This window comes from Palaemon carinicauda, chromosome 20 (assembly GCF_036898095.1).
Source record: "Palaemon carinicauda isolate YSFRI2023 chromosome 20, ASM3689809v2, whole genome shotgun sequence".
Classification (NCBI taxonomy): Eukaryota; Metazoa; Arthropoda; class Malacostraca; order Decapoda; family Palaemonidae; genus Palaemon; species Palaemon carinicauda.
The window spans coordinates 99655087-99672494 of NC_090744.1; the positions used below are offsets into that span (position 1 = coordinate 99655087).

At 42.1% G+C, this 17408-nt stretch overlaps 1 protein-coding gene across 1 annotated transcript in view; it reads left to right on the forward strand.

Annotated features, from left to right (window-relative positions):
• Positions 1 to 17408, forward strand: part of LOC137614339 (endoplasmic reticulum lectin 1-like) — a 98553-nt gene that overhangs the window by 67283 nt on the left and 13862 nt on the right. The window contains exon 9 of the mRNA XM_068344109.1: positions 4018 to 4145. Within this exon, the coding sequence (XP_068200210.1) occupies positions 4018 to 4145 (128 nt within the window). The remainder of the gene's footprint in view (positions 1 to 4017; positions 4146 to 17408) is intronic.

Below are 17408 nucleotides of genomic sequence, written 5' to 3' on the forward strand. Positions count from 1 at the left end.
GAATGTTTTGCGGTAATCACGAAGGCTGTAGTCACGTACTTAAGTTTCAAAAGGCATCAAACTGACATCTTTAAGCGAACTTTCAACGTTTATTTCTCAGCTTCTGAATAATAAGTTATAGACATGTTTGACCTCACATTTTGAAGATATGACTATAAACTAGTTAATCTATACGCTTGCGTAAAAAAAGAGTGATATTTTACCCAAAAACCGATAAATCGGTTGGAACTTTTGACCGGGGAAACGTCTGTCTATATCCGAACATAACTTGACAACAAAACGTTTACCCGATTGAGCGGTTTAAAGAATTGATATAAAAATTTTAACCGGGTGTCGCCGGTCGCTTGCTTTTGACATTACCCATGGTCATAAAACAAAAAAATTCTGGGTAACGTACCTACAACTATAACTTTAAATAATAAAATAGCATACACGCCAACCTTTGATCACAGCCCTGGCAAGCGCGACCGGGGAACAAGCAAAAATGCTGCCAGTGCTGTGATCAAAGGTTGGCGTGTATGCTATTTTATTATTTAACGTTATAGTTGTAGGTACGTTACCCAGAATTTTTTTGTTTTATGACTATGGGTAATGTCAAAAGCAAGTGACCGGCGACACCCGGTTAAAATTTTCATATCAATTCTTTAAACCGCTCAATCGGGTAAACGTTTTGTTGTCAAGTTATGTTCGGATATAGACAGACGTTTCCCCAGTCAAAAGTTCCAACCGATTTATCGGTTTTGGGGTAAAATTATTTTAATGTTGTTACTGTTCTTAAAATAATTTATTTTGATTATTATTCATTACTTGTCTTATAGTTTATTTCCTTATTTCCTTTCCTCTTAGGGCTATTTTTTCCTGTTGGATCCCTTGGGCTTATAGCATAAAGCTTTTTCAACTATGGTTGTAGCTTAGCAAGTAATAATAATAATAATGATAATAGTAGGCTTTGTGCCAGTGGCAATAGAACTAGTAAACCATATACTGTAGGTTTATGGCCTTCTTTCTCAATTTCCTTTTGATATGAAAAGTATTTCCTTTTTTTTATCTGACTAGGGAAAGATTCCTACCAGTTCAATGGATATGTTCTGATGTAAAGGAGGTCTATCGAATGCGCCCGGCCTCCAGCTATTATTTGTTCAGCGACGAGAATTATTTTGGATAATTTTTTGAAATTGAGGTTTTTGGAAGAAGAAATTATCTGTTGGCTATAGAAGTTTAGACCTTACCTGAGAAGCTAGTTTCATTAAGTGCTGTATCTTATTTTTTTCAGGGTTGAAAATATATCGTGGCATTTTACTTATTAAAACCCTACAGTTGTCTAAATGGACTACAGTAATATTTGAAATATTGATGCCTTTCTTAAAAGGTCTTCCGTTTAAAGATTAGAAAAAAAAAATCTTTTAAAGATCTCACAGATATAATGGTTTACTTTTTGCCATTAACAGATGGGCTATTAACATTAGTATCGGAGAGACGTCTTGACAGACTATAGGTTGTCTCCTGTAATGGGATTTTGAGGGCTGGAAAGTTGCTTTCATCTCCTTGCCTTGTTTCAGGACCAATTATTTTTACACTAGATGTTAGACTCTGTGTCACATACCCTCTTTAGGTAGGAAAGGAGGGGATACGTCAGAGAGATATAAAGTTGTCTGATAACAGGACTGATATATTTAGAGTAAAAGTTCTAAATTGATTTCTTGGGTCACTTGTTTATAGTGAAGGTTTCAATGACACACCCTGAGTTAGTTTGAAGTCAGAGGAAGTACTTAAAGTTTGAATTCACAAAGTGGTTGTTTAGCTATTGCTCTTTATGTGGAAATTATTTTGGAAATGAGTGTTGAAATTGACTTAGTGGTTTACATAATTAGTTTTTCCAAAGCTTTATCGTAAGGAATCCTGGTTTTATTAGAAATTTACTGGTCAATATGTGCTGTGGTAAATTTGAGATATGATATGAATAAAAATTTACTGGTGATTTATTTACATGAATTTAGTTGTAAGTTATACCTAGATTTTTTCTGAATGAGAAAGTTCATTTTATTATTCTGCATAAGATTTCGTTGTAAAAGTTGATAGTGAGTATAAACTTGGAATTCAACTGAGAAATTGTATTGATTTCGAGTTTACTTTTTAAATTAGTCTTGATTGGTTGATAAATTTATTAATGTAGGTTGTTACTTCCTCATCGCTTTCCTTAACTATCTCACTTCCATCAGTGTGAATCAGCATTATGAACATCAGGGGAGTTTCATAAAAATAAATTGAATTTCAGTGATAATATACAGTTTTATACTCACCCGATGCTCAGATGCATTTAGCCTTCCTCTTTCAGCGTCTAGGCACATTCCCACTGGGAGGATGATCACTTTCTAACCACAACACATGGACTCTGATGAGCATCTATGTCCTCGACGTGTAGGACATAACTGATGAAGATCAACGTATAGGTGGCTCATTAGGATAAGTACGCATTACACACACTAGTTTTGAACTCGTTTTGTTTCACACTCATTCTGTAACAGAAAAGAGAAACAAATCTTTAGAAAAATCAGAAAACTGGTGGCCAGTAACTTGACATACAATCGTTTCAGCGGCCGAACACGAGTGAGGTATCGGGCACGAGTAACATCATACCAACCTATACGGTACGAGGAAGGGTGATGCAGACATACTAGGCTGCCAGACCCTTGATAAATCTTCAACTGGCCGTAATTAGCTTCGCCAGGAGAAACCCCAATTAAATGACTCCGGATTTTAGAGTTAGGACAATACAAATTATTTGAAAAATTTGTATTATTTTTTTACTGTGCTCAGGGTTGTTGTAACCTATTGGAAACGTCCCTGCCTGGCGATCTGCCAGACTGGGCTTCGAGTCCTGCTCAAGCTCAGTAGTATCTTGTAGGTAGTGTTTGCAACCTCACCATCCTTGTGAGGACGTGGAGTTTAGGTGAGCCTGTAAGTCTACCTGTTGAGTCATCGGCAGCCATTGCTTGGGCCTCCTTAGTCCTAGCTTGGGTGGAGAGGGCTTAAGCACTGTCCATATGTATATATGGTCAATCTCTAAGGTACTATCCTGCTTGGCTATTGTCACTGTCCCTTGCATCTGCCATTCATGAGTGACCTTTAAACCTGATGTTCACATACATGTCTCCCTCCTCCCCATTGATTAGTGATGTCAAGAGACTAATGACTGAGTTTTTGACTTTTAGAACTTAAAAAGTTGTAAGTAGTAGGTCGTATCATCGACTAATTAGTTGCCATCAACCACCCGATGGCGTGGTGGTTCCCAAAGGGAGAGACATTTTCCAAGGGGAGAAAACAGGAAATTTTTATTTTGGAGTAAATATCAATACAGCTTCAAGTAGAACCAAAATGAACATTGGCAAATATAAAAGTAATAAATTTTATGATTAAAATTCTGTTCTTTAAGATATTGAAGACTATTATTTTTTATCAATTGTGATTATATAATAATGGTTGTTACACTGATAATTTTCGTAAAATGTACAATGTGTAAAGTTGTGTTTATCAATAAAATTGTGTTTGGATGTTTAAATGCTGTAATTAGATAATAAAAACAGTACAATACAGTAATGCATATCTTTGTTGGTTCACGTACGGTATGTCAATTCCGACTTTACGTTACTCATCTTTAAGTATTAAATGCAAAAGTAAAATCCACGTTACTCTGTTTTACCCGACCTTAGATCAGTTTCTGTGTTGTATAATTACTATAAAGTGTTGCACTGTACAGAACTATACTTCACATGGAAGCTTATTAATATAGGTACTGTATCTGTTTTTATAAAATGATAGCAAGTTTTATGTATTCAGTACATAAATAGGGAATATATGTCGCTTTATAGGATGAAAATCTGACCTATGTAAAAAATATATTTAAGTCCGGTCTCTTGGAACCAATTATCGACTAAAGGTGCGAAGTTACTGTACTGTATTTTTTCTATGACAGTATTTTTTCACACTCTAAAGTTTCTATTATCCCTTTCCATAAAGCATCCTGAAAAACAGTACAAGATGGGAAAGAGACACGTATCGCATTTTTATTCTGAGGGCACAATATGTGACCTTACAGGGAATCCTCGGCAGGTTGAAGTGAAGCTGAAATGCAAAGAAACTGATAGGTAAGTGTACTGTACCAATGTTAAAACAAAAAGTAATTTAATGCATTCATCATATTTTCCAAAAATCCCATTAGCATGGTTTTTCCATTATTAATGAGCACAGTGCATAGGTTTAGATTTGTAAATGTTTTTAACTAAATATACTTAAAGAAATACTCTTATTCCTACATGAATACAAACCCTCATCTTTTGATAGAAGTATGCTTTCAGTGAAGCTGGATATGGCTGTTAAAACTTTTAACAAGGAGACATAGTTACTGCGGGGTGGCGGGGGAAGCCCCGCCCACTCGAGAGGACACTTGAGTCCTTATTTTGTTTTCAGCCCCTCATACTGTCCCCCTTACACAGCACATGTTATTCTAATAAGGGCAGACATTTAAGAGTTTTATATTTGTCAGTTTGCTCTATACATACCTTAGATATGTACTTTTGGCGTCCTCGTCTGGCGGTTTTAGTCTTTTGCTTTTTCTTTTAGATAATTGTATTGCCAGAACATCTTTGGCAAGGAATATTAAAAAGAAGGATGGATTCGTAGTGTATCCACAATACAGTAATTGTAGCTGTGTGACAATTTTCTATGCAAACCTTCCTATATTCACATTTTTGTTCTTGTTAGAAAGCATTCTTGTCTGCTATGTATTCCCTTGCTTGTGTGGCTGGTTGATGACAATGACAACGTAATCATAAAGAGGTTGGTAATCTTTTGAGACTGATGGTATTGTCAAAGGAATAAGGTTTTACTGCTGTCGAGTATAAAGAAGAAGGGTGATGCCTGCCTTCATCCATATAATACATACATACATATACCAAGGCACCTCCCCCAATTTTGGTGGGTAGCTGACATCAAGCAAATGAAACAAAAAAGGGGACCTCTCCTCTCTACGTTCCTTCCAGCCTGACAAGGGACTCAACCGAGTTTGGCTGGTACTGCTAGGATGCCACAGCCTACCCTCCCCCGTTATCCACAACAGATGAAGCCTCATAATGCTGAATCCCCTACTGCTGCTACCTCCGCAGTCATCTAAGGTACTGGAGGAAGCAGCAGGGCCTACCGGAACTGTGTCACAGTCGCTTGCCATTCATTACTATTTCTAGCACACTCTCTTGCCTCTCTCACATCTATCCTCCTATCACCCAGAGCTATCTTCACTCCATCCATCCACCCAAACCTTGGCCTTCCTCTTGTACTTCTCCCATCAACTCTTGCATTCATCACCTTCTTTAGCAGACAGCCATTTTCCATTCTCTCAACATGGCCAAACCACCTCAACACATTCATATCCACTCTAGCTGCTAACTCATTTCTTACACCCATTCTCACCCTCACCACTTCGTTCCTAACCCTATATACTCGAGATACACCAGCCATACTCCTTAGACACTTCATCTCAAACACATTCAATTTCTGTCTCTCCATCACTTTCATTCCCCACAACTCCGATCCATACAGAACTCTCTTTACATTCATGCCCAACCCTATATTTTTTACTACTCCCTTAACTGCCCCCAACACTTTGCAACCTTCATTCACTCTCTGATGTACATCTGCTTCCACTCCACCATTTGCTGCAACAACAGACCCCAAGTACTTGAACTGATCCACCTCCTCAAGTAACTCTCCATTCAACATGACATTCAACCTTGCACCACCTTCCCTTCTCGTACATCTCATAACCTTACTCTTACCCACATTAACTCTCAACTTCCTTCTCTCACACATCCTTCCAATTTCTATCACTAATCGGCCATATAATGTAGTGTCTTTATTTCCGGAATGGTGCTAAAAATGAATCACCTGGTTGTGTGCAGTCTCTTATTGGATTTCCTCCAGTCTCTTCTCTGTTTGAGTGTTGTCATCGGCCTGAACAACACTTTGAAGGAGAACTTCAAGTTCTTCCTCCATTTCTGCCTCACCATCGTCTCACCACACACTGCCAGTTGGGATAGAAAGATTTCACCCTTTTTTCTCTATCATGGATAAAGAAGTCCGTGGGAACCAATCGATAGTTGCAGAAGTATGATTCCTACCATTTTTTCCCTTTGGGAGTTCCCTTGACTACTTTCACCAAACACGAAGACGACGACAACGACAACTCAGCGCAGAGGATTCCTCTGTTCTGTTTGGGTGCTATCCTAAGGTGAGGACTCTCAGTATGCAAGATCTTCTTCACGAGGTTAGTCTTCTGTCAATAGCCTTATGCGTGCAAGTTTGTCTCACTGACCTCCATAGTCATCACACGTAAAGTCTCCTTTACATGCTCTGTCACCTCTTAGCAAGGGCTATCATTCACACTCGTACTGTCATCATTACACAGCACAAGTTCTCCTTCTAATGAAGCCAAACACTAAGAGTTTTATGTTTGCAAGCTCACTCTATTCATACCTGAAGACATCACTAGATCACCTCGCATGGAATTCCCACAGATACGTTTCGGGAACATACCACACACTGAATCTCTATGTGCTAGTTCTCTACATGCTAGATCTCTACACGCAAGATCTTTGCAAGGCGGTTCCCTAAGAGCAAGAACACTATACTCATGCCAAATCACCTTGCTCACGCATTATTCTTTTACAAGCTTTATCATCTTACTCATAAGGTTTTCTAAGAGAGAAGTCCCCACCCACAAAAAATCCACGCGTACAGTGAATCCAGGTAAATCCGGAATCCCCATGCATCGGGAGTCATGTTCAAAGGCTCTAAGTATTGTCTTTAATTTTACAGGTACTTCCTTTCCCGTGTATGCAGGCATGGTCTCCCCATGTATGGTCTCTAACCATACTGCCTATCATGCTTACACAGGCAGTTTCTGACAGTGCAGCCTTTCACGCATAGGCTCGAGCTTTTCACATGACACGGGTAACCATGCTCATATTCGTCCATAAGAAAACATATGTGGGCACAAGCTGTCATGATTATTAGCTTTATAAGCACAATAGTTCTAGAACACTATCAGATTCCTTGTGCTCCATCACTGATCTCTCTCCGCTTATGAGCGAGTAGGAGGAACTACCGGTTCGAACTATGAATTTATATACTTCACCCAGCTTAGTGATGAGAACTCCCCTGACTGATCTCTCTCCGCTTGGTTGTGGGACTGCACATACTGGGAATGTATCTACTGTACATCACCCAGCTGAGTGACGAGAACACACTTGACCGATTTCTCCTAGTGTGCGTACGGGATGGACAATACGCACTGGAAACTTTTCTAGTCGGGAGAATGACCCTAGTACATTTAAGGTTTTATATCTGATCTGAAATTCCGTCCCCTGAGAAAGTGATATTTCTATTAATGAAGCGTTATTTCAAGCAATGTTTGCGTTTGTTGATAGTTACAGTAATCCTTTGGGTATCGTGGGTGTTCCGTTCCAACCTCCCTTGCAATAGCTCAAAACTGCAAAGTAGAAGCAGAAGTCTACGGTATAGTTTTTATCATTATTTTTAATAATTTTCATATTTTCTCATTATCTTTACAAATTTAAGCTTTTAAAAGACCAATAATGACACTTTAAAAAAAAAAATTATTATATGAAAAATATAAAATTTATCTAACTTCAGAAATCTGCGAAATAAAGAGGTGTCTGCTATATAGATTTACACGTGGTAATATGAATATGAATTAGCTATGCACGGAGGGAGCAATAGGTAAACTGATAAGGCGAGGGATTACTCTAGTCAATTCATGTTATTAGAATTGTATAACTTTGTTTCCTAATGCAACTAAAATATATTTTTCAATATTAAACTTACCCGATAATCATGTAGCTGTCAACTCCGTTGCCCGACAGAATTCTATGGAGGGATACGCCAGCTATCATAATACTAGAAGGGGGTGTACTTACCAGCGCCACCTGTGGCCAGGTACTCAAGTACTTCTTGTAAACACCTCCTCAATTATTCCTCTGTCGTGCTTCCGGCAAGACGTTCTGGGATACGCTATGTTCTTGGAGTATTTTCACGACTTTGGTGAAGTATTTCTCTTTGATTTCGGCTGTCGCTTTACTGGAAACTTCTATATTAGCTTAGTTAGCTTTTGGAATTAATTTGATTTATTTATGGTGACGAAGAGAGTATGAACTCTCTTTCACCTTTAAATGGCCGACCCTTCCCTTAGACGGAAGTGTTGGTGTCTAAGAGAGTATAGACTCTCTTTCTTAATTTTGCAGAAAGAGGAGGATAAATAACAAAAGTTATAGATTTATTTTATATCTCTCCGCCTCTTATAGGCCTCTTCGATTAACTTCCTTTTTTTTTATAAACTTATTAAAATTAATTTTTATATTTGTTTATATTCGACCTTCCTAATAGTAGGCGGTCTTTTCTTGGTACCGAAGTTAATTAACATTGAGCCCGTCATTTCGGTTTTACCTGTTAACATATTATGCTATTTTAATGTCTTTGAAAGAATTTCTTTGATAGTCTAGTACTGTTTTCAAAGTTGAACTAACGTTTTGTTTTGTCTCTGCAGTTGTTGACGTTCAGAACGTTCAACTTGCGCTCTATCGTTACGATAGAGAAAGAATTTTCACGGTTTCACGTTGCAGTAAGAGTAACCGTGTCTAGCGTTTTGTTCATTCTTTCTTAACTTAATGGTTTTAATCCTAATAAAGGAACTTTTCTTTTTGGGAAATATTTCAGTTTTTTCCTTTAACAATAATATGTTTTAACGATATATATGATTGGGCTCTTCTCTCAGGTTCTAAGTCAAGAGAGAGAGAGAGATAGAGACGGAGGGAGAAAGAGGAGGATAAACGTTTCTTCAAGCGAGTAACGTTGTTATCGTTTTTTGCTCTTCTCCCTAGTCTCTTTAGGGGAAGAAGGTAAACGTTTCTAGAGTAATCTAGTGTTTAGTCTCTTTCCAGCCACTGAATTATTTATCTTTCATTAGATTTTTCTGTTACATTGTAATTCTGTTTTCGCAATTACTAACTTTTGAGAAAGGATAGAATTGCGTGTTTCAGGTACAAACCACTTAAAGTTTCGAGTTCAGTGAAATAAGTGCAAACAGAAAATCAAAGTGATAAGTGATTAGCGCAAAGTGTCAGTGTTGTGCGTGAGGGTACTTCTGTGCGCGCCAGTCGTCCTCCCAGTCCGGGACCTCTTGCAAGCTCCCAAGCCCAGGGGAGAAGCAATGTCGAAGGACAAAAGGGTTCAGCAGGCCTTGATCGGCGCACAGAAGTATCCTCGGTGGTTGTGGGCGTGTCTTACCGAGACCGTCACTCCCACCCGCAGACGATTGAGCCCTTATTTTGCTCGTCTGCAGAAGAAATATAGGGGAGAAAACGCTGGTCTCAGGTCTCAAGACCTCTTAAACGTAAATTCCAGACCTATGCCAGACGTATGAAGTTAGAGTTCAACAACCCGGATGCAGTCATTGGGTTAGCTCTGACTCTCCTCAGTCATCAGTTGAATGCACTCCGCCTAAGACGAGTAAGGTTCTGCCGCAACAGATCTCTGCTGTTAAGGCTTTACCTCAGCAGACCTTAGTGTCTGCCGACCCCAAGTGGACTCTACTACAGTCCATGCAAGCACAGCTTTCGGACTTGATGCGTGAGTGTCGGGCTGAGAGTGTTGCGCCTCCGCCTCCGCCTACACTCCCTCCGCCTACGCTCGCTCCGCCTGATGGCAGTACCACCTGCCAGGCGTACGATGTTGTGGACTCTACTACAGTCCATGCAAGCACAGCTTTCGGACTTGATGCGTGAGTGTCGGGCTGAGAGTGTTGCGCCTCCGCCTCCGCCTACACTCCCTCCGCCTACGCTCGCTCCGCCTGATCGCAGTACCACCTGCCAGGCGTACGATGTTGAGCCACGTTCTGAATTTGCTGTTCCCAGTGGTGTTCAGCCTCCGCCTTCCTTAAGGCAACCTTTACAATGGGATCAGGAGGATTATACCTCTCTTCCTCCGCCTCCACTTGCTGCTCCACCAGTGATGCAACACTCGGTTGAGGTACAACAACCTCTCCCGTCCATGAGTCAGTCTCCTCAGCTCTCGCTGCAGCGAGCTCAACCCTCCACAAGGCAAGCACCACAACACCTTAGCCTTGCGCCTCAGGAGCCTCAGCTTGCGAGACATTTACCTTGTTCTGCGCAGCCTCTTCCTCATCGCGCTCCGCTCACACCACAGGAACTGGAACTTGCTACTCCGCTTCCGCCAACCGCTCAGCAAGCGCAACCCTTGGGTTCAACCACTCATGCTAGGAGTCAGCCTCCTCCACCCATGCGCCTTCCTTCTGCTTGTCTTTTATTCAGCCTTTGCAGACTGAGCCTCAGGTGTTCCCTCAACAGAGTCTTGAAGAGGAAACCACAACTATTGTTGTTCCAGCTCGTTCTGACTCTGCTGTTCAGCATACCTTACCTCCATTTTCAAACCATATGATAATGGAGGTTATTTGTATTACTTATAAAAATATATTTGTATTCCTTGCAATATATTTTTTTTTAACAAGATCGCAAAATATGGCAAAAATATGAATCATGAGTTATGAATGTAAGGTAAATATGTTGATATAAAACCCCATGCAAGCATGCATAAAGCACTCTAGCACTGGTCATTGAATTTCTGAGAAATGTTAAACGCCATGCACACGCTCTGCTTTCCTTACAGCAGGCTCTGCTTACTGCATGCTCTGCTTACTACATGCTCTGCATACAGCATGCTCTGCATTCAGCATGCTCTGCATACAACATGCTCTACATTCAGCATGCTCTGCATACAGCATGCTCTGCATACAACATGCTCTGCATACAGCATGCTCTGCATTCAGCATGCTCTGCATACAGCATGCTCTGCATACAGCATGCTCTGCATTCAGCATGCTCTGCATACAACATGCTCTACATACAGCATGCTCTGCATACAGCATACTCTGCATACAACATGCTCTGCATACCTTACCGCATGCTTCTCAGTCACACATCTTTGGTTGTTACCAACTCACTAGACTGTCAAGCAGTTTCATAACGTTGCCTTCTAGTCTGCTGCTTTTGCACCAGTGAACCCTCACTGAGAGAACTTAGCTTTTCTAGGATATGGTCCCTGTAGATGAGAAAGTTCTTTTCTCCCTCCTTCTGATATTCCCTTGAGGACTCTGTCATTTGGAGGGAGCCTTTAGCTGCATAACCTCTTATGGACTTTTATTTAAGCATAACATGCTTCCAGGGAAGGTAATGGTTCCACTTCAGTCGCTAATCCCGTCTGTTACCACACCTGCTCCCATAGACCTTGAGCTGTGTTGCAAGACATGCAGTCCAAGCTTAGTCCTTGTTAGAGGATTTTTTGTTTACGGAGTCAATGTGTCACGGGGAAGACGTTCAACAACCAACAGAAGTGACTTGTTGTGACGCAGTGCGGCAACCTCAGCAACCCGATAAGGAGTTGTCTGTACGACCCAGACAGTCTAGACAGATTCGGGTTGTCACTGTACTTCCTCGCTTGCCCATGATTGACAGTTCACAGACTGTGCAGCAGTACCATGATCTTGGTCCGGCTCCGTCAGACGACTGGCTTTTAAGAGCTCCCACAAGTCGTCGCTGTCTGGAGATTTTCAAATGGACTATGGATCTGACCAAGGAACTGGGCCTCCTGGTCAATTTTGAGGAGTCTCAGCTCGTCCCATCCCAGACCATTGTCTCCTTGGGTATGGATCTTCAGAGTCGAGCTTTTCGGACTTTTCCGTCGGCCCCAAGGATCTTCCAAGCCCTAGAATGCATCCAGAGCATGCTGAGAAGGAACCGATGCTCAGTCAGGTAGTGGATGAGTCTAACAGGGACACTTTCATCGCTGGCCCTGTTCATCGTGTTAGGGAGACTCCACCTCCCCCCCCCTTCAGTATCATCTAGTTGCTCACTGGATAAAGGACATGACGCTAGAGATGGTCTCAGTTCCTGTTTCCGAAGAGAGGAGGTCTTCTCTCGCGTGGTGTAAGAACAGCTTTCTTCTCAAGGAAGTCTATTTGGCTGTTCAGAAACACGACCGCCGTCTCCTCTCGGACGCATCAGACACGGGCTGGGGTGCGACTTTGGACGGACAAGAATGCTCGGGAACATGGAATCAGGAGCAAAGGACACTTCACATCAATTGCAAGGAGTTGTTGGCGGTTATTCTGGCCTTGATAAACTTCAAGTCCCTCCAGCTTAACAAAGTGGTGGAGGTGGACTCTGACAACACCACAGCCCTGGCTTACATCTTCAAGCAGGGAGGGACTCTTTCGTGGAAGTTGTTCTAGATCGCAAGGGACCTACTCATCTGGTCTAAAGATCGAAAGCTAACTGGTAACGAGGTTCATTCAGGGCGGTATGAATGTCATGGCAGATCACCTCAGACGGAAGGGTCAGGTCATCCCCACAGAGTGGACCCTTCTCAAGAATGTTTGCAGCAGACTTTGGGCCCTGTGGGGCCAGCCAACCATAGATCTGTTCACTACTTCGATAACCTAGAGACTCCTGTTGTATTGTTCTCCGATTCCAGACCCAGCAGCAGTTCACGTGGATGCTTTTCTGCTGGATTGGTTCCATCTCGACCTGTATGCATTCCCGCCGTTCAAGATTGTCAACAGGGTACTTCAGAAGTTCTCCTCTCACAAAGGGACACGGCTGACTTTGGTTGGCTCCGCTCTGGCCCGCGAGAGAATGGTTCTTAGAGGTACTGCAATGGCTGGTCGACATTCCCAGGACTCTTCCTCTAGGAGTGAACCTTCTAAGTCTACCTCACGTAAAGAAGGTACACCCAATCCTCCACGCTCTTCGTCTGACTGCCTTCAGACTTTCGAAAGACTCTCAAGAGCTAGGGGCTTTTCGAAGGAGGCAGCCAGAGCGATTGCCAAAGCAAGGAGAACATCCACTCTCAGTATCTATCAGTCTCAAGGGGAAGTCTTCCGTAGCTGGTACAAGACCAATGCAGTTTCCTCAACCAGTACCACTGTAACCCAGATTGCTGACTTCCTGTTATATCTAAGGAAAGTAAGATCCCTTTCAGCTCCTACGATCAAGGGTTACAGAAGTATGTTGGCAGCGGTTTTCCGCCACAGAGGCTTGGATCTTTCCACCAACAAAGATCTACAGGACCTCCCTAGGTCTTTTGAGACCTCAAAGGAACGTCGGTTGTCCACTCCAGGCTGGAATCTAGACGTGGTCCTAAGGTTCCTTATGTCATCAAGATTTGAACCTCTCCAATCAGCCTCTTTTTAGGACCTCACATTAAAAACTCTTTTCCTCGTGTGCTTGACAACAGCTAAAAGAGTAAGTGAGATCCACGCCTTCAGCAGGATCATTGTTTTCACATCTGAAACGGCTACATGTTCCTTGCAGCTCGGTTTTTGCTAAACGAGCTTCCTTCACGTCCTTGGCCTAAGTCGTTCGAGATCCCAAGCCTGTCCAACTTGGTGGGGAATGATCTGAAGAGAGTACTTTGCCCAGTTAGAGCTCTTAGGTACTATCTAAAAAGGTCTTAACCTTTACAAGGACAATCAGAAGCCTTATAGTGTGCTATCAAGAAACCTTCTTTTCCAAGTTCTAAGAACTCAGTTTCTTACTATTCAGGCTTCTGATTAGAGAAACACATTCTCATCTGAAGGAAGAAGACCTTGCTTTGCTGAAGGTAAGGACACATGAAGTGGGAGCTGTGGCTACTTCAGTGGCCTTCAAACAGAGCCATTCTCTGCAGAGTGTTATGGATGCAACCTATTGGAGAAGCAAGTCAGTGTTCGCATCATTCTATCTCAAAGATGTCCAGTCTCTTTACGAGTACTGCTACACCCTGGGACCATTCGTAGCAACGAATGCAGTAGTAGGCGAGGGCTCAGCCACTACATTCCCATAATCCCATAACCTTTTAACCTTTCTCTTGAATACTTTTTATGGGTTGTACGGTCGGCTAAGAAGCTTTCCACATCCTTGTTGATTTGGCGGGTGGTCAATTCTTTCTTGAGAAGCGCCGAGGTTAAAGGTTGTGATGAGGTCCTTTAGTATGGGTTGCAGCCCTATATACTTTAGCACCTTTGGGTTGATTCAGCCTCCAAGAGGAACGCTGCGCTCAGTAAGGAAGACGAACTTAAAAAAGAGGCAGAGTAACGGTTCAATTCGACTTCCTTACCAGGTACTTATTATTTCATTGTTATTTGAGATAACTGTTATATGAAATATGGGATACTTAGCTATCCTTTAATCTTGTACACTGGTTTTCACCCACCCCCCTGGGTGTGAATCAGCTACATGATTATCGGGTAAGTTTAATATTGAAAAATGTTATTTTTATTAGTAAAATAAATTTTTGAATATACTTACCCGATAATCATGATTTAATCGACCCTCCCTTCCTCCCCATAGAGAACCAGTGGACCGAGGAATAATTGAGGAGGTGTTTACAAGAAGTACTTGAGTACCTGGCCACAGGTGGCGCTGGTAAGTACACCCCCTTCTAGTATTGTGATAGCTGGCGTATCCCTCCATAGAATTCTGTCGGGCAACGGAGTTGACAGCTACATGATTATCGGGTAAGTATATTCAAAAATTTATTTTACTAATAAAAATAACATATTGCATGAAAAATAATTCATTGTGGAAATTTTTTTATTGTTTGTGCTAGTAGAATTAGGCCTAATTTATACAAAGGCTTTTATTTAAATACTGTTATTATTTTTAAGTTCATTTCTTCTATTAGTATACAAACCGTGTCCTTTGAAATACACAATTTTCTTCAGCATAAGCTAGAATGGGTGTTGAAATCATTAAAAAGATAGTTAATGACAAGGGGTGAGCGCTATCCAGTAACCCATCCCACTGTCCTGTTAAAGACTTTTTTCACTTTTGTCTTTGGCCACAAGTATTGTCGTACACTTTTGTGTCCTATCTAAGGCTTTTTGATAATTTTTTCATACTTCTCAGTTTGAACGGTTGATAATGGGTTTGTGTTAATAATGGAGCGAATAAGGAATGTGAGTGTAGGTTAGACGCTGCATCAGTTTATGGCTAAACCATCACTAGATTCAATCCCTCTACAACTGAGGGCAGGATGTTTTACAGCTATCCCCTTTTTACAAAATGTAGATCATGTCTTCCCATTAATGCGGCCATATTTATTGAGGAGTGGGAAGGCCAAGTCTTCTCTAGCATCATTATTGGCAATACCCATTACAATGCCAAAGAGACAGTTTAGCACTTTGTGCTCCTCATTGAGTTTGCCGTTTGCTGAAGCTTCTGGCTATACACCTCTTGCTTAGTCCCTTGGAGTATGCTTCAGGGGCAATGAAAACTCCGATCTACATCAGAGAGTTTTTTCAAGATTGGTAGAGTGCGAGGTGATCGCCATACTTCAACATGCGATGGAAACTCATACTTGGAGACTGCTGTGTGACTGAGCCACTAGGTTGTGAGAGGCGAGTGAATGCATCCAAACTTTATTAAGCAGACATCGAGCTTAAAATCTAGGAGCGAGCAAGAACGTCACAAAAATTCAAACAAAATTAAACATGAGGTATCAGGCTTATACAGGTTGGTTTGTTAACAGTACAGGGAAGATCTAGTGATAAGATACAAAAGAAAAACCGTTACGGTGTACAAGCATGTATGAAACACGTGCGGTACACTGCCGGTGACAAGTGTCCTTTGGAATTCTTTAGGTCTTGCAGGTAGGCCCTCAATGTCTTTTTACTTTAGTGTTGCAGGTATTTCTTCAATGTCTTTTTGAGAGAGTGGGTAGCTAAGGCTACAGTACTTCACCCCTGTTGGCCCCAGTGGTAGTGAACCCAGTACTAACACAAGTGATTCAGAGGTGATCCCAGTGCCAGCAGTATCAGTGACCCAAGTGGTGATCTATGCAATGCGTCCTAAGGCAAGAAGGCAGCTAAGTAGGCTCCCAAAAAAAAAGCTTCTACCTCAGTGCAAGGGAAAGTTCCGAAACCAGAAGGGTATACGTAGCTTTCGGGCCCGGTAAACTTGTGCTTGTCGTTAGAGGGCCTGTCCCATGAGGTTAGCTTTAGAACCATTCCCCTGTGCACTTGTATTTGTGACCCCGGGCACCATAGCTCCCACACTCCCTTTACCAATGACTTCAGCCCCGTGTGTGTGTGTGTGTTAAGGATGCTAACGAGAGTGCCTACCGTTTCCACTGTGACAGTGATTCCAGTGTTGTGGTTCCTGTTGGCAGCCATTCCACCCTTCTGCCTGATACGTTGAGTAATCAATAGACTGTTGACAATATCAAATATTAGGATGACCCTGGTGGCTCCCAAGTGGCCACATGCTGAATTGCCACCGGACCTGCTGATGCTCCTCGTCAAGATACTGAGAGAACTACCCCAATGGCCCAACCTACTTTGTCAGCCTCATCTGCAGAGGTACCATAACTCGGTGGGATCCCTGTAACTTAAGGGTGACGATTATCCAGCATCTCTGAGAGAAAGGGTTTTTGCGAGGCAATGCCCAGTAGAAGTCTGGATAACTGCAAGATCCTTAGTAGCTATCTACTTGGGGACTTGGGCTATCTGCTGTTATTGTTGTTGTAGATGGGATACTTCTCCGATTGAAGCCTCTCTGCAATTGATAGCTTATTTCCTTGTACACTTCTGTCAAGAGAAGCTTCTCTTAGGCTCCGCTGTGAAAGGCTATCTCTATCCTTGAGTCACGTCTTCAGACTGAAGGGCTTAGACTTTTTCCCCTTATTGGGATTTGTATATACTCATGAGGAGCTTCGAGCAGTCTTGTAATCCTAGAGAAATCATACACCCAGAGTGGGACGCCACGGGAGTTCTCAGCTCTCTCAAGCGGTCTCTGTATGAACCCTTATGGAGAGCATCTGACAGGGATCGAACCCTTCAGACTGCTTTCCTGACTGCCTTGGTCCCAGCAAAGAGAGTAGGCGAACTATACGGCATCTCGTATGTCATGAGTCATTTGGAGGGAGGGAAGGTCTTCTTTACGTTTGTCCTAGAGTTCATGGTCCAGACTCAGAACCCAGGTGTTCCTGGTCTTAGGTTCGAGTCCTTCCAAGATGTGAGTAACGATTGGGATGACTTGCTTCTCTGTTCTGTGATGGCGCTATAATGCTACCTGAAGAGAACCCAGTGTTTCAGACCAGTACATCAGAGGCTACTTCTCAGCTACGGTAGGATGAAGAAAGGGATACTTTAAGAACACAATTTGGTTCTTGCTTCTTGAGACCATCAGACGCACTCATCCCTCTTCCAGAGAGATTGCCGATGGACCGTCTAGAGCATAAGCTCACGATGACGGGTATCAGCTCCACCCTAGGCCTCAGGAAGA